Source organism: Entelurus aequoreus, linkage group LG18 (genome assembly GCF_033978785.1).
Source record: "Entelurus aequoreus isolate RoL-2023_Sb linkage group LG18, RoL_Eaeq_v1.1, whole genome shotgun sequence".
In the NCBI taxonomy this organism is placed as follows: domain Eukaryota; kingdom Metazoa; phylum Chordata; class Actinopteri; order Syngnathiformes; family Syngnathidae; genus Entelurus; species Entelurus aequoreus.
In genome coordinates, this window is record NC_084748.1 from 2,186,439 (window position 1) to 2,207,547 (window position 21,109).

A 21,109-nucleotide genomic window follows, 5' to 3' on the forward strand; every position below is an offset into this window, starting at 1 on the left:
TCTCTGTCTCGATGGAGATCTTCCTTTAAGTATGACCTCCTGCTTCGATTGAAAGTCCAGTTTAGAAAACTGTTTTATTTTAGATATGTAATCCTCCATGTTAAAAGTGCAAGCAAACAATGGCTGCTCACTCTTGCTGCGTGTTGTCTTCTTCTGCAGCACCGGTCTGCTGCAGTACCAGCAGTCGCAAGAAGGACCACTAGCGCCCTCTACCACCAGGAGGCGGAAGTCATTTAATGACTCATATTTGACCCGGCGGAAGTGCCAAGCATGCGCTAATTATTTTGCGAAACAAGTTTGACCCGGCTGTAATTCTAAGCAGGCGAATACTATATTCCCGGCGGCAATTCAAGGAAATACGGTAATTAGTTATTATGGTCATCTAATTAATTACTATGGTCATCTACGTCACAGCAGCTCAGACGAGGCACCAAGCAGTGTGGGCGGGAAGCGTTTCCACAGACGCGGAAGGAGATTTTCACAACAAAGTTGTAAAGCTTAGTGATTTATCACATATTTTAGATTGTAGGTGGGTTTATTTTGTACCCTTCACGTTCATATTTCACTGTTAGTTGCATTTTTGTTGCGTTTCACTTGATTGTGAAATATGTCGATCGAAATTGGGTGTGGCATTCATATTTTGTCAATATTCAGTGTTTTATCCTTCATAGAAAAATGTAAAATTCCATTATTTTGTAAGGCGGTCTGTCATAACGTTTTTAGCATTCAATCAGACATTATTGTGAGGTTTTGTATTAGTGTTCCTAAAAATAGATATACCGGCCCCCAGACACATTATTTTCTCTAAATGTGGCCCCCCCCCGAGTCAAAATAATTGCCCAGGCCTGGTCTAGGTGTGGGGCAGCATGAGTGCTGGTGGAACTTAATTGAGGGAAACATGAATTTGAACACCTGGCTGTGGTTTTAGTTATTGAGTGTATAGTACCGTATATAAACTCTGTACTGACTAAGTGTTTTAGTTATGAAATGGTTTTAGTTGAGTGTGTATAGTACCGTATATAAACTCTGTACTGACTAAGTGTTTTAGTTATTAAATGGTTTTAGTTATTGAGTGTATAGTACCGTATATAAACTCTGTACTGACTAAGTGTTTTAGTTATTAAATGGTTTTAGTTGAGTGTGTATAGTACCGTATATAAACTGTGTACTGACTAAATGACATTATATTCACCTTTCATTTCAACCTTGGCATAAAATATAAGGCCTGTACTCACAAAGTGAGTTTTCCATCTGGACTAAAGTGATGTCGTTGTGTCTACTTAAAGGTGTGACAAAAAGCCACGCTAAGACCTGCAGAAGTGTTCCCAAGAACCTCATTGATCCCAACGATTTTGAGTGCTCTCTCTGCATGAGGTAAGGCCGGGTGCACGTTTCTACGCGCCGTACTTACAGCATGTGTGTGATTGTGGCGTTTAAATGTGATCTGCTGTTGAAACCAGGTTGTTGTACGAGCCTGTGACCACACCCTGCGGCCACACCTTTTGTAAAAACTGTCTGGAGCGCTGTTTGGACCACACGCCGCAGTGTCCCCTCTGCAAAGAGAGCTTGAAGGAGGTGAGGAACGCTGGTGACGATTATTAAGAATTGTACTGCATGTTTTTGTACAGATCATTGGTTTCCATGGAAGGGGTATTTATTGTCACACAGTCCTTGTAAAAAACATTGCATAATTTTCCTGTGATAAATTTAAAAAAGTTATGGATTATTAAAACTGATAGACTTATACATTTTAATACAATTTTAGCTGTGACTTTTTATTAAATCCAACTCTCTAAATGTCATAACTTTCTTAATATTCACCCCATTTTAAAAAGTGTAGGTATCATTGGAAAGCAAGGAGGTTTATACATGCAATATTGATGTAAAAAACAAAACAATAGTTGAAGATAACAAGCATCATCAGAATTTGAAAACTACAATAAATATTATTAAAATTACATTTCAACACAGTTTTTTTTTAATAGATAAGTGTCAGGTTCAAACACTGATTACATCTATTAAACAGACAAGAAGCAAGGAATCATGCAGAGACAGAGTTCAATTTAGTCAATGAGGAGAGATGTATTGGGCTGTACACTTAGTTACAGTTCCAACTTACGCTCTAAGGCACAGCCCACGTGCTCCTCTATTTATTTGGGAGGTCCCTGGTTACATCACAGAGGCTGCTTCTGAAGGAAGGGTGGGTAATTTCAGCCGCCCCAGTTAGACACAACATATGATTATTCAGAAATGCAAATGTGCTGACACTCGTGATATCGCCCTGTCTCTGCTTTGTCTGCGTCACGAACAGGATGTTCGCCCCTGGCAGTCAGCAGGACACAAACACTGATACGAGACCATGTCCCTTTGCACAGATAGCAAAGTACAACTTCAGCACAATTGATAATAACTATAGCAACGGCCTTTAAGCATAAGAGTTGAGTGATAACTTACACATAATTATTTTAACAATAAGTGTTTTGCTGTCACATACAGACGCTTTCCAAAAAATTTGAATATCACGGAAAAGTGTATTTATTTCCATAATTCCATTCAATACGTTAAACTTCCATAGATGATAGATTCAGGGTCCACAACTTCAACGATTTCAAGTGTTTAGTTGTTTATTTGTACATAATTCGGGCTTCCAGCTCGTAAAACCCACAAACAGGATTTTTTAAAAATGTGAATACTGTGAAGAAATCACCATTTACTTCTCAGTTTTTGCGGGTAAAAAAGTGTGAGGATCACATCAAATCAATCCTAAAACATGGTACTTTCAAAAAGATGTCAATCTTAAATAGTTTGTAAGGAATCCCTTTGCCTTCATCACCGTGCTGTGGCTTTGAGGCACTCAGCCAGTGGTATGGACTGGGAGTTATGGAAGCCCACAGTCAGCTGCTCTTTGCTCATTTCCCTCTCCATAACATTCCCAATGGGGCTTAGGTCTGGCCAGTCCAGCACTGTGATGGCAGGTTTTGCTGCTTCTGGCGGTCTGGGCATGAGGGTCAGATGGAATCTGCATCTCTGTAGAGATCCTCAGCAGAAGTCCTCTCAAACATTCTGGTAGACTGATGCGGTGACCTTGGGTTTAAGAAAGCAGAGTTGACTAACACCGGGACTGGACTTTGCATCCCCAATCAGCTTGGGTTCTGTTCCTCACCCGTCTTCCTCCAAAACCCTTGGACCTGGATTCCCGACTGAAAGGCACACTTTACTTTCATCACTGGCCAACAGTCCAGTCCTTCTTGTCCTTGGCCCAGATGAGACGCTTCCTACGTTGGCTCAGGTTTGACTTGAGGAACCCGACAGTTGTAGCACATCTCCAGGATGCGTCTGAATGTGGTGGTTTTTGAAGCTCGACTCCCGCCTCATTCCACTCTATCTAGATCTCTGCCAGATTCTCTCTTTCATAATCCGCAGAAGCTCACGGTCAGCTCTTCTGCCGGTGCATCTTCTCCTGCCACGTTTTGCCCTTCCACTAGAGATGTTCCCTTGGACACTCTGTGAACATCCTTTGCTATGAACTTTACATCCTCTGGCCAGTTGTCAAGTCTTCACCATATTCATCCTCACTGAGACAATTCAACCAAATTTCATGAAAACCTGTGCAGGTGCTTTGAGTTTAGTAGCTGAGTATAGTGAGGCAAACATTCATGCCCTGTAAAGTTCGGGCTGATTTCTTCACAGTAGTCTCATTTTTTGAAATCTGGGTTTTGTGAGCTGGAGGCCCAAATGATGTACAAATAAACAACTAAATACTTTGAAGTTGTGGGCCCTGATTCTATAATGTATGGAAGTTTAACGTTTTGAACGGAGTTATGGAAATAAATACACTTTTCCATGATATTCAAATGTTTTGGAAAGGGGTTGTATATATTTGTATTAGACCATTTAGTACAGGGGTCGGCAACCCAAAATGTTGAAAGAGCCATATTGGACCAAAAACACAAAAACAAATCTGTCTGGAGCCGCAACAAATTAGAAGCCATATTACATACAGATAGTGTGTCATATGACACACTATCTACTACTATATACATTGAATTAAGAGGGCTTAAAGGAAACTAAATGAGCTCAAATATAGCAACAAATGAGGCATAATGATGCAATATGTACATATAGCTAGCCTAAATAGCATGTTAGCATCGATTAGCTTGCAGTCATGCAGTGACCAAATATGTTTGATTAGCACTCCACACAAGTCAATAACATCAACAAAACTCACCTTTGTGTATTCACGCACAACGTTAAAAGTTTGGTGGACAAAATGAGACAGAAAAAGAAGTGGCATAAAACACGTCCTAGAAAGTCGGAGAAAGTTGTACATGTAAACAAACTAAGGTGAGTTCAAGGACCGCCAAAATTAGTAGGACAAAACGGCGCTCGCCAAATACTCGAATCAGTGAAGCATGTTTAATACAAACATCTTTTTCCATTTTTCATACATTTTTAAAAAAGCTTCAGAGAGCCACTAGGGCGGCGCTAAAGAGCCGCATGCGGCTCTAGAGCCGCGGGTTGCCGACCCCTGATTTAGTACATACATTGTGCTATAAAACAGCTCAAAGAAAGTAATTAACTTGAACAAATAGGAAACGGTGAGAAAGCTCCTGACCAATGTTTACAAAATAATACCCCAGAGCCAATCACAACCCAAGATGGCGGTGAGGTGATTGAATCGTCACATTAAGTCATGTGGCTCTCAAAGTATGCATAAAGAAGCAAATTAGTAGCCAGAATGAACAAACAAGCCATACGTCGTCTGAATATATAAAATATACAGTCATGGAAACATATAGCATATACCGGTATTCAGGAAATTAGCGTCGGAAGTGACGGAAAATGTGAGTAAAGGAGGCTGCTTGTGGATGTCACACCACAAGCGTCCAGGCACTCGCCGGCTCTGGAAAACCAGCGTGATGATCCATTTAAAAGATGTTTGTCAGACTCCCAGATAAACGTACAACTTTTATTATGAAAGGGATTCCAAAGAACATTTTACTCACTTTAGATGGGTGATTATCAAAGTGTGGTACGCCAAAGAATCGCTTCATGAAATATTCAAACTGTGTGTAGTGTTACAAATAACACCTTAGCCTGGTTTTAAATGAATACTTAGGCCTACTAGGATCCTGCACTTCAATGCATGCTGGTACTTGCTGTTTTCTCAGCTGCTGACTAAACTTTGACAACTACTGGCTTAAATGTTTTGCCAGGAGGTTTAGTGGAGTGTAAACTATGAAATGGTGAGAGAGATTGATATTGTGGATCAAGTAGGAGATGTAGCGGGCCATGGAAACCACGCCAAGGCAGTTGAACTCGCTATGCAGAGTGCACGAGTGACCACTTTAATCATGCGCCTGTCCTCCCCAGTATCTGGCCTGCAGGAAGTACACGGTGACAAGTGTGTTGGATGTGCTGATCCAACAGTACTTGGGTCAGGAGTATGAGGAGCGCTCCAGGACTCACCTGCAGGAGACCAGAGAGCTCTCTGAGTAAGCTCGCTACTGCTTTTCCCTCAGCGTGTGTTCACTGGAAGAGGACCTGACTAACTGTCTTTTGTTTTTCAGCCTGACAAAGCAGGTGCCTATCTTCGTGTGTACCATGGCCTACCCCACCGTGCCTTGCCCCCTGCACGTCTTCGAGCCGCGTTACCGCCTGATGATCCGCCGCTGCATGGACACGGGCACGCAGCAGTTTGGGATGTGCATTAGCGACCCGCAGAGAGGGTGAGCACACCTCACTTGTACACTTCATAGGGGTGTAACGGTACGTGTATTTGTATTGAACCGTTTCGGTGCGGAGGTGTACCGAACCAGTTTCCACACGGACATATTAAGTAGCGTAACGCACGTTGTGTAAACAATGCACACCCAGGCACAACACACGGCATGCTAGCAGCAAACGGGCTAGGATAGACTGACCATACGTCCTCTTTTCACCGGACATGTCCTCTTTTGCGGAGCTGTCAGGGCGGACTTTCTTAAATGCCTCAAATGTCCGGCATTTTGAGTTAGGGTTGCGTGTATTAACAATGTACGTTCAGGGTTAAAGGCCTACTGAAAGCCACTACTAGCGACCACGCAGTCTGATAGTTTATATATCAATGATGAAATCTTAGCATTGCAACACATGCCAATACGGCCGGGTTAACTTATAAAGTGACATTTTAAATTTCCCGCTAAACTTCCGATTGAAAAGGTCTATGTATGATGACGTATGCGCGTGACGTCAATGGTTGAAGCGGAAGTATTCGGACACATTGAATCCAATACAAAAAAGCTCTGTTTTCATCTCATAATTCCACAGTATTCTGGACATCTGTGTTGGTGAATTTTTTGCAATTTGTTTAATGAACAATGGAGACTGCAAAGAAGGAAGTTGTAGGTGGGATCGGTGTATTAGCGGCTGGCTGCAGCAACACAACCATGAGGACTGTGACTTGGATAGCAGACGCGCTATTCGACGCTAGCCGCCGACCGCATTGATGATCGGGTGAAGTCTTCCGTCGATCGCTGGAACGCAGGTGAGCACGGGTGTTGATGAGAAGATGAGGGCTGGCTGGCGTAGGTGGATAGCTAATGTTTTTAGCATAGCTCTGTGAGGTCCCGTTGCTAAGGTAGCTTCAATGGCGTCGTTAGCAACAGCATTTTTAAGCTTCGCCAAGCTGGAAAACATTAACCGTGTAGTTACATGTCCATGGTTTAATAGTATTGTTGATCTTCTGTCTATCCTTCCAGTCAGGGGTTTATTTCTTTTGTTTCTATCTGCATTTAAGCACGATGCTATCATGTTAGCTCCGTAGCTAAAGTGCTTCACCGATGTATTGTCGTGGAGATAAAAGTCACTGTGAATGTCCATTTGGCGTTCTCAACTCTCATTTTCAAGAGGATATAGTATCCCAGGTGGTTTAAAATACAAATCCGTGATCCACAATAGAAAAAGGAGAAAGTGTGGAATCCAATGAGCCAGCTTCTACCTAAGTTACGATCAGAGCGAAAAAATATGCGTCCTGCATTGCACGCTAGTCCTTCACTCTCACGTTCCTCATCCACGAATCTTTCATCCTCGCTCAAATTAATGGGGTAATCGTCGCTTTCTCGGTCGGAATCTCTCTCACTCCATTGTAAACAACGGGGAATTGTGAGGAATACTAGCTCCTGTGACGTCACGCTACTTCCGGTACAGGCAAGGCTTTTTTTTTATCAGAGACCAAAAGTTGCGAACTTTATCGTTGATGTTCTCTACTAAATCCTTTCAGCAAAAATATGGCAATATCGCGAAATGATCAAGTATGACACATAGAATGGATCTGCTATCCTCGTTTAAATAAAAAAAAATGTCATTTCAGTAGGCCTTTAAGAAGGGGTTAAAAACAAAACAAACAGCAGCATTGGTGAGGGAGGGGCAGAGACAGAGAGAGAGAGAGAGAGAGAGAGAGAGAGTTATGATAAACGCGCATGCGTCGCCAGGCTCTGCTTTTTATCCATAGATTTATCACATTTCATGTTTTATTATTAGGGATGTCCGATAATGGCTTTTTGCCGATATCCGATATTGTCCAACTCTTTAATTACCGATACCGATATATACAGTGGTGGAATTAACACATTATTATGCCTAATTTGGTCAACCAGGTATGGTGAAGATAAGGTTCTTTTTTTTTAAAATAAAATAAGATAAATAAATTAAAAACATTTTCTTGAATACAAAAGAAAGTAAAACAATATAAAAACAGTTACATAGAAACTAGTAATTAATGAAAATGAGTAAAATTAACTGTTAAAGGTTAGTACTATTAGTGGAGCAGCAGCACGCACAATCATGTGTGCTTACGGACTGTATCCCTTGCAGACTGTATTGATATATATTGATATATAATGTAGGAAGCAGAATATGAAACAACCCTTTTGTGTGAATGAGTGTAAATGGGGGAGGGAGGTTTTTTGGGTTGGTGCACTAATTGTAAGTGTATCTTGTGTTTTTTATGTGGATTTAATAAAAACAAAAACAAAACAAAAACGATACCGATAATAAAAAAACAGATACCGATAATTTCCGATATTACATTTTAAAGCATTTATCGGACATCTCTATTTATTATCTATAGCAGGGGTGTCAAAAGTGTGCCCCCGGAGGCCATTTGCGGCCCACAGCTAATGTTTTAAAGGCCCACGGCACATTCTAAAAATACTATTCAAATAAACAAAAACATAACAAAAGTGAAATAAAAAAGCTTTAATTTAGAAAAAGTTGCAATGTTGACTAATAAAACAAAGCTGTTTTTTTTCTTTCCAAGTGTCATTGCTCAAAACATAATATTGAATCAAAATCAATGTTGTTATGAATTATTGACCTATCCAAGGTTCCCATTACTTCACATCAAATATTACACTGAGAAAAATATTTTTGGTGGAAGATTTTGTAAATTAGGTAAATAAATAACCCAAAAAAATGACATTTTGTTGTTTTCTTACTGTACTGAAAATGAACTAACCGAGGTACGTAACGAACCCAAATTTGTGTGTACCGTTACACCCGTAACTGTTCCTCATTATTTGTCTTATACGTATATGGCACCTTTTTGCTTCCCGGTTAAAAACATGCAATCCTCCCCGTCAGGTTTGCAGACTATGGATGCATGCTGGTCATCAGGAGTGTCCACTTCCTGCCCGATGGCAGGTCAGTGGTGGACACCATTGGAGGCAAGCGCTTCCGTGTCCTCTCCCGAGGGATGAAGGACGGTTACAGCATTGCTGACATCGAGCACCTAGAAGACACTCGGGTACCAACCTGCGCTCTCCTTTCTAACGTGGTGCCAAGGTCCTCATGGCGTCACACTAAAGTCTCCATGTTGGCTTTCAGGTGGCCGACAGTGAAGAGCTGGAGAGCCTCCAAGAGCTGCACGACGCCGTGTACGAGCAGGCCCGGGTCTGGTTCCAGAACCTCAAAGTCCGCTTCCACAACCAGATCCTGCAGCACTTTGGAGCCATGCCAGAGCGAGAAGCTGACATCCAGGTGTGTGTCGTGTGTCTGTGCCAACAATACAGTGGATGGATGCACTTACTGTACTACTAGCATGTGCTAAACATGAAATATTGCCATTGTGTTTATTTACATACTCGGCTATAAGAATCAATCAAAGTTGACTTATATAGCCCTAAATCACCAGTGTCTCAAAGGGCTGCACAAGCCACAACCACATCCTGGGCTCAGATCCCACATCAGGGCAAGGAAAAACTCAACCCAATGGGATGACAATGAGAAACCTCGGAGGGGACCGCAGATGCGGGGAAGTAATTAGTCAATAATTCATAACAACATTACATTTGATTCATTATATTTTTGGAGTATTGACAGCTTTAAAGTAAAAAACTAAATCCTGCTTGGCAGTTTTGTGTTGTTAGAGTCCACATTTCACCTGTTTGCTCTTTTCTTGCACTTTTTATAGTTTTTTACTAGGATTTTTAGAATTTTATATATATATATATATATATATATATATATATATATATATATATATATATATATATATATATATATATATATATATATATATAAATAAATATATATATATTTATATATATATATTTTTTTTTATATATATATATATATTTTTTTTAATGTATATATATATATATTTTTATATATATATATATATATAATATATATATATATAAATATAAATATATATTTTTATATATATATATAAATAAATAAATATATATATATATATATATATTTATATATATATATTTTTTTTATATATATATATATTTTTTTTAATGTATATATATATTTTTATATATATATATATATATATAAATATAAATATATGTTTTTATATATATATATATAAATGAATATATATATATATTTATTTATTTTTATATATATATATATATAAATATATATATATATATTTATATATATATATTTTTATATATATATATATTTATATATATATATTTTTATATATATATATATATATTTATTTTTTTTAAATATATATTTATATATATATATATTTATATATATATATATTTTTTTTTTATATATATATAATATATATATATATAAATATATATTTATATATATATATATATATATATATATATATATATATATATATATATATATATATATATATTTATATATATATATATATATTAGGGATGTCCGATAATGGCTTTTTGCCGATATCCGATATTCCGATATTGTCCAACTCTTTAATTACCGATACCGATATCAACCGATATATACAGTCGTGGAATTAACACATTATTATGCCTAATTTGGACAACCAGGTATGGTGAAGATAAGGTACTTTTAAAAAAAAAAACTATAAAATAAAATAAGATAAATAAATTAAAAACATTTTCTTGAATAAAAAAGAAAGTACAACAATATAAAAACAGTTACATAGAAACTAGTAATGAATGAAAATGAGTAAAATTAACTGTTAAAGGTTAGTACTATTAGTGGAGCAGCAGCACGCACAATCATGTGTGCTTACGGACTGTATCCCTTGCAGACTGTATTGATATATATTGATATATAATGTAGGAAGCAGAATATTGATAACAGAAAGAAACAACCCTTTTGTGTGAATGAGGAGGGAGGTTTTTTGGGTTGGTGCACTAATTGTAAGTGTATCTTGTGTTTTTTATGTTGATTTAATAAAAAAAAAAAAAAAAAAAAAACGATACCAATAATAAAAAAAACGATACCGATAATTTCCGATATTACATTTTAACGCATTTATCGGCCGATAATATCGGCAGGCCGATATTATCGGACATCCCTAATATATATATGTATATATGTGTATATATATATATATGTATATATATATGTGTATATATATATATATGTATATATATATATATATATATGTATATATATATATATATATATATGTATATATATATATGTATATATAGTTCTGCTGATGCTTGCTTTTTGTAGACACCCCTACATTACCGTGGACTTAAAGCGCCTTAGGTCTGTAATACCAGGAAGCGCTTGGAGAGGATTACATCTCCCGAGGACAACCACGGGGGTGGAGTCTTTGGACAATATTGGCTAAAGAGCTTTGCGGGTGCTTCATAGCTAATCCCACCCACCGCTGCTTCCACGTCACAAGTGGCGTGCAGAGAATCCCCTCGTCTGACTAAAGTGGCTCGTAGACATCAGTCATGTGACCTCATGGCGGAGTGCAAGTCACCGCAATAAGACCCTTCTTTGCACTATTGATACCGAGCAAAGAAGGGCAGTATTCTAGTCCACAGTCTCCACTTGGATGCAGCACTTTATGTCAGGGGTCCACAGAGACTTTGACTAGGGGGTCCACAGAGACTTTGACTAGGGGGTCCACAGAGACTTTGACTAGGGGGTCCACAGAGACTTTGACTAGGGGGTCCACAGAGACTTTGACTAGGGGGTCCACAGTATCAAACATTGAATATGTCAACCATGTTGGCATCAAGCAGCTAAATGGAGTCATCTTTTAAGAAGAAGAAAACACTTTGAAATAAAAGTTAAATTGTTGTTCTCGACATGTTTAGTCCATCTCCTCGTAACCAGAAGGAGTTTCCTGACATGTGACCTGACTTGGAACTAGCTCATACTTGCCAACCCTCCTGTTTTTAGCGGGACAATCCCGATATTCAGCGCCTCTCCCGGCAGAGATTTTCTCCCGACAAACTCCCGGTATTCAGCCGGAGCTGGAGGCCACGCCCCCTCCCGCTCAATGCGGACCTGAGACTGAGCGGGGACAGCCTGTTCTCACGTCCGCTTTCCCACAATATAAACAGCTTGCCTGCCCGAAGACGTCATAACATCTAGGGCTTTTATAGAGTGCACAACTGCGCACGCAACAAGGAGACGAAGCAGAAGAACGAGGAAATTACAGACACGGCGGCCGAAATGATATACTCATGATGAACGGAGAAGTTAAACAGGACAATACTGCCATCTAATGGATAGCCACGAGAACACTGAAATTCAAGTATTTTTATTTTTTTTCTATGTAAATAAAATAAAAAATATATATATATAGCTAGAATTCACTGAAAGTCAAGTATTTCATACATATATATATATATATATATATATATATATATATATGAAATACTCGAGTTGGTGAATTCTAGCTGTAAATAACCACGCCCCCCGCCCCACACCTCCCGATATTGGAGGTCTCAAGGTTGGCAAGTATGAAGTAGCTTCATTAGAGCAGGGGTGTCAGTCATTTTAGATGGGGGGCCACATGGAGGAAAAAGTGGTCAAATCACGGCACGGTCACTTAAAAATAAAGACAACTTCAGATTCTTTGTTTCAAAATAAAACGAGCACATTCTGAAAATGTTCAAATCATAATGTCGTTTTTTTTTTTTTTTACACTTACATGTTACCATTAGGGATGTCCGATAATATCGGCAAAATGTAATATTGGAAATTATCGGTATCGTTTTTTTTATTATCTGTATCGGGTTTTTTTTTTTGTTTGTTTTTTGTTTTTAATTAAATCAACATAAAAAACACAAGATACACTTACAATTAGTGCACCAACCCAAAAAACCTCCCTCCCCCATTTACACTCATTCACACAAAAGGGTTGTTTCTTTCTGTTATTAATATTCTGCTTCCTACATTATATATCAATATATATCAATACAGTCTGCAAGGGATACAGTCCGTAAGCACACATGATTGTGCGTGCTGCTGCTCCACTAATAGTACTAACCTTTAACAGTTAATTTTACTCATTTTCATTCATTACTAGTTTCTATGTAACTGTTTTTATATTGTTTTACTTTCTTTTTTATTCAAGAAAATGTTTTTAATTAAGTTATCTTATTTTATCCATTTTTTTAAAAGGACCTTATCTTCACCATACCTGGTTGTCCAAATTAGGCATAATAATGTGTTAATTCCACCACTGTATATATCGGTTGATATCGGTATCGGTTGATATCGGTATCGGTAATTAAAGAGTTGGACAATATCGGATATCGGCAAAAAGCCATTATCGGACATCCCTAGTTACCATTAATTGTATTTTATCTTTATTTGTCCTTATTTATACTTTCTGAATAAATGATGTGATAATGTTCATCAGTCAACTCTTTGCTGTTCATTTTTTTATCTATCAACATAAAGAAATAATATCAAAATCAAATTACAGGATGTTATTTTTTGTAGTTTGTTCATTTTCCTTAACTGGTGCACTAACTTCATTTCATTTATTTATTTTATTTATTTATTTATTTCAGGCGATGACATTTTTTAAAAAAAGTACAAAGTTGACAACATATAATAATATAAATTAATATAGTGCAAAAGGTAATGTACAGTATATGTAATGCAGGGTTGTGCAGATTTGCCTGAAAGGGAGTGGGAAGATGATAACATGTGATTGATTTGTTTTCCAATATTTGGCATCTACAAAGATACAAAGAGTTGCTATTGTGACATCTAGTGGACACATTTAGAACAGCAGTTTCTTTCATTCCAAAATTAGGCAAACTCATCCTGCGGGCCGAATAAAAGCTGTTGATAAAATCTGTTAGATAGAATGTAAAGTTGTCCAGGCCACACCCGACTAAAGCGTGTGTTTGACTTGTTGTCCAGGCCACACCCGACTAAAGCGTGTGTTTGACTTGTTATCCAGGCCACACCCGACTAAAGTGTGTGTTTGACTTGTTGTCCAGGCCACACCCGACTAAAGTGTGTGTTTGACTTGTTGTCCAGGCCACACCCGACTAAAGTGTGTGTTTGACTTGTTGTCCATGCCACACCCGACTAAAGCGTGTGTTTGACTTGTTGTCCATGCCACACCCGACTAAAGCGTGTGTTTGACTTGTTGTCCAGGCCACACCCGACTAAAGCGTGTGTTTGACTTGTTGTCCATGCCACACCCGACTAAAGCGTGTGTTTGACTTGTTGTCCAGGCCACACCCGACTAAAGCGTGTGTTTGACTTGTTGTCCAGGCCACACCCGACTAAAGCGTGTGTTTGACTTGTTGTCCAGGCCACACCCGACTAAAGCGTGTGTTTGACTTGTTGTCCAGGCCACACCCGACTAAAGCGTGTGTTTGACTTGTTGTCCAGGCCACACCCGACTAAAGCGTGTGTTTGACTTGTTGTCCAGGCCACACCCGACTAAAGTGTGTGTTTGACTTGTTGTCCAGGCCACACCCGACTAAAGCGTGTGTTTGACTTATTGTCCAGGCCACACCCGACTAAAGCGTGTGTTTGACTTGTTGTCCAGGCCACACCCGACTAAAGCGTGTGTTTGACTTGTTGTCCAGGCCACACCCGACTAAAGCGTGTGTTTGACTTGTTGTCCAGGCCACACCCGACTAAAGCGTGTGTTTGACTTGTTGTCCAGGCCACACCCGACTAAAGCGTGTGTTTGACTTGTTGTCCAGGCCACACCCGACTAAAGCGTGTGTTTGACTTGTTGTCCAGGCCACACCTGACTAAAGCGTGTGTTTGACTTATTGTCCAGGCCACACCCGACTAAAGCGTGTGTTTGACTTGTTGTCCAGGCCACACCCGACTAAAGCGTGTGTTTGACTTGTTGTCCAGGCCACACCCGACTAAAGCGTGTGTTTGACTTGTTGTCCAGGCCACACCCGACTAAAGCGTGTGTTTGACTTGTTGTCCAGGCCACACCCGACTAAAGCGTGTGTTTGACTTGTTGTCCAGGCCACACCCGACTAAAGCGTGTGTTTGACTTGTTGTCCAGGCCACACCCGACTAAAGCGTGTGTTTGACTTGTTGTCCAGGCCACACCCGACTAAAGCGTGTGTTTGACTTGTTGTCCAGGCCACACCTGACTAAAGCGTGTGTTTGACTTATTGTCCAGGCCACACCCGACTAAAGCGTGTGTTTGACTTGTTGTCCAGGCCACACCCGACTAAAGCGTGTGTTTGACTTGTTGTCCAGGCCACACCCGACTAAAGCGTGTGTTTGACTTGTTGTCCAGGCCACACCCGACTAAAGCGTGTGTTTGACTTGTTGTCCAGGCCACACCCGACTAAAGCGTGTGTTTGACTTGTTGTCCAGGCCACACCCGACTAAAGCGTGTGTTTGACTTGTTGTCCAGGCCACACCCGACGGTCCTGCATGCTGCTGGTGGCTGCTGGCCGTGCTGCCCATCGACCGGCGCTACCAACTGTCTGTGCTGTGCATGAGCAGCCTGAAGGAGCGCCTGCAGAAGATCCAGCACATCCTGACTTATCTACAGAGCGTCCCCAACAACTAGCACTTTGTCCTTCCTCCTGGCGCCCAGGGACACACCAAAGCTTCCAGAATGTTCCTGAACTCTGAAGACGGGAAAAATCCAGACTGCTGTAAAAAAAAATTTAGAAAAAAGGTTGATGGCGTGTACTCGCTGCTAAGTTGCTTCCTGTGTCAAGAATGACTCCATCTTTGAAAATCTTCCAGCCAAACTCTTCCAGTTTCTCACCAATTAGTTGAGTGGAGTGAAAGAGAAGAAGATGCTGCAAAGTATAAACATCTGCATTTGCCTTCCACCTCCTTGCTGACCATTCCTTTTCCTTCCTCCCCCGGTGTCAGCTCGGCCGTCTCAAGGTCACGACGCACCATTCTTTGTCATCTCGGTCGGGAGGCGGGGCTTGTTTTTTGGAAATCATTTCTAGTACGGCTTTTTGGAGAGACTCTCTTGTGGTAACGATACAAAGCATTTTCAATAAAAGGACTTGTTTTCTACTCAAGCCTCATGTGCTTAGTTTAGTGGTGTGGCATGAGGGCCATTTGGCTTAGTTTCTTTTATTGGCCATTCTAGGAATACTGTATAAAAACCCCATAAAAAGAAAAAGAGCAAACAAGTGAAATGTAACAAGAAAAAGTTGCAAGTTTGACTCTAATGACACAAAGATGCCATGCAGGTTGTTTTTTCTTTAAACTGTCAGTGCTCAAAAATAATCATGGGTTAAATCAACATTACGAGACTTTGATTCGTTTAAGGCACCTCAGATATTCTACTTTGAAATATTGCATATTTTGTGTTGGCCATATGAAAAGGAAAGATTTATTTTGACAAAAACAGAATAAAACAAACAAAAAAACTTTAAAAAATAAATAAAAAGGTATGGTTATTTCTAGCACTTTTATGAGGCACCTTTTGGATCCCCAAGAATTTTAGTGGGATTTTTTTCTAAACGCTCGATCAAAAAATAATAATGGATTAAAATCAATGTTATGAATTATTGGCCATATTGCATTTGTTGTGTGTTTGCCATATGGAAAACTAAGCGGCATAAAACAAACAAAAAAACTTGAAAAAATAATGAAGAGTAAAATCGATGTATAGATCTAAAGTTGATCTAGAAACTTAAGCGTTAAAAGTAAAAAAAAAAAAAACGGTCATTGATCAAAACTTAATGACCTAAAATCAATGTTAAGAATTATTGGCCATTTTGCATATGTTGTGTATTTGCCATATAAAAAAAAAAGGTTTTCTTTGAAAAAAGAGCATAAAACAAAAAATATAAGTGTATAATCTATGGATAGATCTGAAGTGGATCTACAGATTTAAGCCTTAAAAGTAAAAGAAAAAATATGTGAATATTTTTAACACTTTTATGAGTGGGGCACTTGTGGATCCCCAATATTTAAAAAAAATTTTTTTTTTTTTTTTTTAAATGGTCATTGATCAAACAAAAATATTAAATCAATGCTATGCATTATTGACCATGTTACTTATTTGTCATGTTACTTATGCCATGTTACTTATGTCATGTGTTTGCCATATAAAAAAAAAAAATTTGACAAAAAGACCATAAAACAAAAAAACATGACAAAAATAATAGGAAGGTTTAATCAATGGATGGATCTAAAGTGGATCAAGAGAATTAAGCACTAAAAGTAAAAAAGAGAAAAAAGTATGACTTATTTTTAACACTTTTATGAGTGGGGGCCCTTTTGGATCCCCAAGAATATTAATAGAATTTTAAAAACTAAAATCAATATTATGAATTGTTGATCTATTTAAGGCTCAAATTACTTCATTACTTATTTTTAGGGGGGAAATATCGCATATTTTGTGTTGTTGCCACAAAAAACACGGGTTTGACAAAAAGGGCATAAAACATCACAAAAACAGCAACTTTATATCGACAGAAAGGCTTTGAATAAAAATGTTAATATGACTTTTTTTTTAAAACATTTATATGACTGAGACCTTGAGAGGTATAAAAAGTATATTTAGCTCATGTTTGCAATATGAAAAATATCCATCTGGCCCCCCCCGCCTGTTTGGATTTTCGTGTGTGTGTGTGTGTGTCTGTGTGTGTGTGTGTGTGTGTGTGTGTGTGTGTGTGTGTGTGTGTGTGTGTGTGTGTGCGTGTGTGGCGTCTGCAGCCACAAGGGGGCGACATTGCAGCATCTTTGCTTCTTTCAATCAAACGTTTCATAACTCGCCCTTTGCACAGACTCCACCATTTTATTTTGAAAATACAATCCATTGTCCCTCCTTCCATGCGTGACCACTAAGTAGAATACACACATTTTATTTTGAAAATACAATCCATTGTCCCTCCTCCTATGTGTGATCACTAAGTAGAATACACACATTTTATTTTGAAAATACAATCCATTGTCCCTCCTCCTATGTGTGATCACTAAGTAGAATACACACATTTTATTTTGAAAATACAATCCATTGTCCTCCTTCCATGCGTGACCACTAAGTAGAATACAGACAGCAGGACAGGAGCAGACAGATGACTAAGTAGTGAAGTGAATTATATTGGAGTGCTTTTCTCTAGTGACTCAAAGTGCTGTCCTGAGTGAAAGCCAACATGGAAGTGACATTTGAAGCCGTGTGGGTGGCAGCAGGTGGCAGCAGGTGGGTCAAGTGTCTTGCCCAAGGACACAACGGCAGTGACTAGGATGGCGGAAGCGGGGATCGAACCTGGATCCCTCAAGTTGCTGGCACGGCCACTCTACCAACTGAGCTATGCCGTAGAATACACACCAGGCAGACTGCAGGACAGGAGCTGTGTGTGTGTGTGTGTGTGTGTGTGTGTGTGTGTGTGTGTGTGTGTGTGTGTGTGTGTGTGTGTGTGTGTGTGTGTGTGTGTGTGTGTGTGTGTGTGTGTGTGTGTGTGTGTGTGTGTGTGTGTGTGTGTGTGTGTGTGTGTGTGTGTGTGTGTGTGTGTGTGTGTGTGTGTGTGTGTGTGTGTGTGTGTGTGTGTGTGTGTGTGGTCCTCAGGTCAGCGAGCAGACAGCATCATCACAAACTCTGCAGAGACATTATGACATGAAATTATGACAGCATGACATTATGACATCATGACATGAAATTATGACATTATGACATCATGACATCATGACATTATGACATCATGACATCATGACATCATGACATTATGACATAACATCATGACATGACATTATGACATTATGACATCATGACATTATGACATCATGACATGAAATTATGACATTATGACATGACATTATGACATCATGACATGACATCATGACATTATGACATCATGACATGACATTATGACATGACATTATGACATCATAACATGACATTATGACATTATGACATGACATTATGACATGACATTATGACATCATGACATTATGACATTATGACATGACATTATGACATTATGACAGCATGACATGAAATTATGACATGACATCATGAAATTATGACATCATGACATGACATTATGACATTATGACATCATGACATGACATTATGACATCATGACATCATGACATCATGACATCATGACATGAAATTATAACATTATGACATCATGACATCATGACATTATGACATCATGACATCATGACATCATGACATGAAATTATGACATTATGACATGACATCATGACATTATGACATCATGACATCATGACATTATGACATCATGACATCATGACATCATGACATGAAATTATGACATTATGACATCATGACATCATGACATCATGACATGAAATTATGACATTATGACATGACATCATGACATCATGACATTATGACATCATGACATGAAATTATGACATTATGACATCATGACATGAAATTATGACATCATGAAATTATGACATCATGACATGACATTATGACATCATGACATGACATTATGACATCATGCCATGACATCATGACATCATGACATTATGACATCATGACATTATGACATGACATTATGACATCATGACATTATGACATCATGACATCATGACATGATGTTATGATATTATGACATCATGACATTATGACATCATGTCATGAAATTATGACATCGTGACATGACATGACATTATGACATCATGACTAGGGATGATGTTTGATAAGGAATTATCGAGTTCGAGCCTATTATCGAATCCTCTTATCGAACCGATTCCTTATCGATTCTCTTATGGAGTCCAGATAGGTTGTTGTATATGGAAAAAAAAACACAATATTTGATTTAACAAAAGCTCACTTTTATTATATAATAAAACAATTTAATCTAATAAATAAATAAATATTGACTGTTACTCCGCTAAAAAAATAAAATAAAATAAATAAACATTGACTGTTGTTACCCAAAGTATATTAAGTGGGATTTTTCAGAGAAACAAATATATACAGTAACACAAAAACAAGCTGTCTCTGTGATCACTATAGGTGTATAAATAATAATATAGTGTTAAATAAAATCAGTCCCTTGGGCACAAAACTGGAAATAATACAGCTCTCCAAAAAGTGCACTTCTGCTGCTATTTGACATAACTGTTTGTTATGATGCTTTGACATTTTTGCACTTTAAAGAAAGAAAGAAAATTCTATGAAGAGAAAAGTTGTTTGCAAATGTGGTTACAATGCTAAAAAATGAAAAGTTAAAGCTAAAAAAAGAAATACACTTTATTGAGTTAACATTATTTCTTTATAGGGGGAAAGATGTTATGAGCTAGAGAATATAACAACTACACTACCCAGCATGCAACGGGAGTGACGAGCATGCGCGGTAGCCCCGAAAAGTGTTGCATGTTGCCATGCTGTGAAAGTAAACGTCAAGAAGTCAGCCAACACGCCTCGTCTGCATTATTTATAATTAGACAGACAACACATCTACAGTGTGATTTTGTAACGTTTACAAGGAAAGAAAAACAAAAGTTAAAAAAGGGAGATATGTTGTATATATATGTATGTGCTGCAGTGTTGTATATATATGTATGTGCTGCAGTGTTGTATATATATGTATGTGCTGCAGTGTTGTATATATATGTATGTGCTGCAGTGTTGTATATATATATGTATGTGCTGCAGTGTTGTATATATATGTATGTGCTGCAGTGTTGTATATATATGTATGTGCTGCAGTGTTGTATATATATGTATGTGCTGCAGTGTTGTATATATATGTATGTGCTGCAGTGTTGTATATATATGTATGTGCTGCAGTGTTGTATATATATGTATGTGCTGCAGTGTTGTATATATATGTATGTGCTGCAGTGTTGTATATATATGTATGTGCTGCAGTGTTGTATATATATGTATGTGCTGCAGTGTTGTATATATATGTATGTGCTGCAGTGTTGTATATATATATGTATGTGCTGCAGTGTTGTATATATATGTATGTGCTGCGGTGTTGTATATATATGTATGTGCTGCAGTGTTGTATATATATGTATGTGCTGCGGTGTTGTATATATATGTATGTGCTGCAGTGTTGTATATATATATGTATGTGCTGCAGTGTTGTATATATATGTATGTGCTGCAGTGTTGTATATATATGTATGTGCTGCAGTGTTGTATATATATGTATGTGCTGCAGTGTTGTATATATATGTATGTGCTGCAGTGTTGTATATATATGTATGTGCTGCAGTGTTGTATATATATGTATGTGCTGCAGTGTTGTATATATATGTATGTGCTGCAGTGTTGTATATATATGTATGTGCTGCAGTGTTGTATATATATGTATGTGCTGCAGTGTTGTATATATATGTATGTGCTGCAGTGTTGTATATATATGTATGTGCTGCAGTGTTGTATATATATGTATGTGCTGCGGTTGTTTTAAGAAGGTTGCGACAGCTGCCGTAA

At 38.3% G+C, this 21,109-nt stretch overlaps 2 protein-coding genes across 7 annotated transcripts in view; one reads left to right on the forward strand and one right to left on the reverse strand.

Moving 5' to 3' along the window:
• Positions 1–15,741, forward strand: part of lonrf1 (LON peptidase N-terminal domain and ring finger 1) — a 60,395-nt gene extending 44,654 nt beyond the window's left edge. For all 6 annotated transcript variants that reach the window (XM_062026267.1, XM_062026266.1, XM_062026268.1 and 3 more), the window contains 7 exons: positions 1,287–1,374; positions 1,461–1,575; positions 5,374–5,495; positions 5,571–5,729; positions 8,623–8,785; positions 8,866–9,018; positions 15,116–15,741. In XM_062026267.1, coding sequence (XP_061882251.1) covers positions 1,287–1,374; positions 1,461–1,575; positions 5,374–5,495; positions 5,571–5,729; positions 8,623–8,785; positions 8,866–9,018; positions 15,116–15,274 — 959 coding nt within the window. In that variant the 3' untranslated portion in view covers positions 15,275–15,741. The remainder of the gene's footprint in view (positions 1–1,286; positions 1,375–1,460; positions 1,576–5,373; positions 5,496–5,570; positions 5,730–8,622; positions 8,786–8,865; positions 9,019–15,115) is intronic.
• Positions 15,742–17,459: 1,718 nt separating this feature from the next.
• The window catches only part of LOC133633668 (calcium-binding protein 2-like), an 87,783-nt gene continuing 84,133 nt past the window's right edge, over positions 17,460–21,109 (reverse strand). The window contains exon 9 of the mRNA XM_062026283.1: positions 17,460–18,277. Within this exon, the coding sequence (XP_061882267.1) occupies positions 18,249–18,277 (29 nt within the window). The 3' untranslated portion in view covers positions 17,460–18,248. The remainder of the gene's footprint in view (positions 18,278–21,109) is intronic.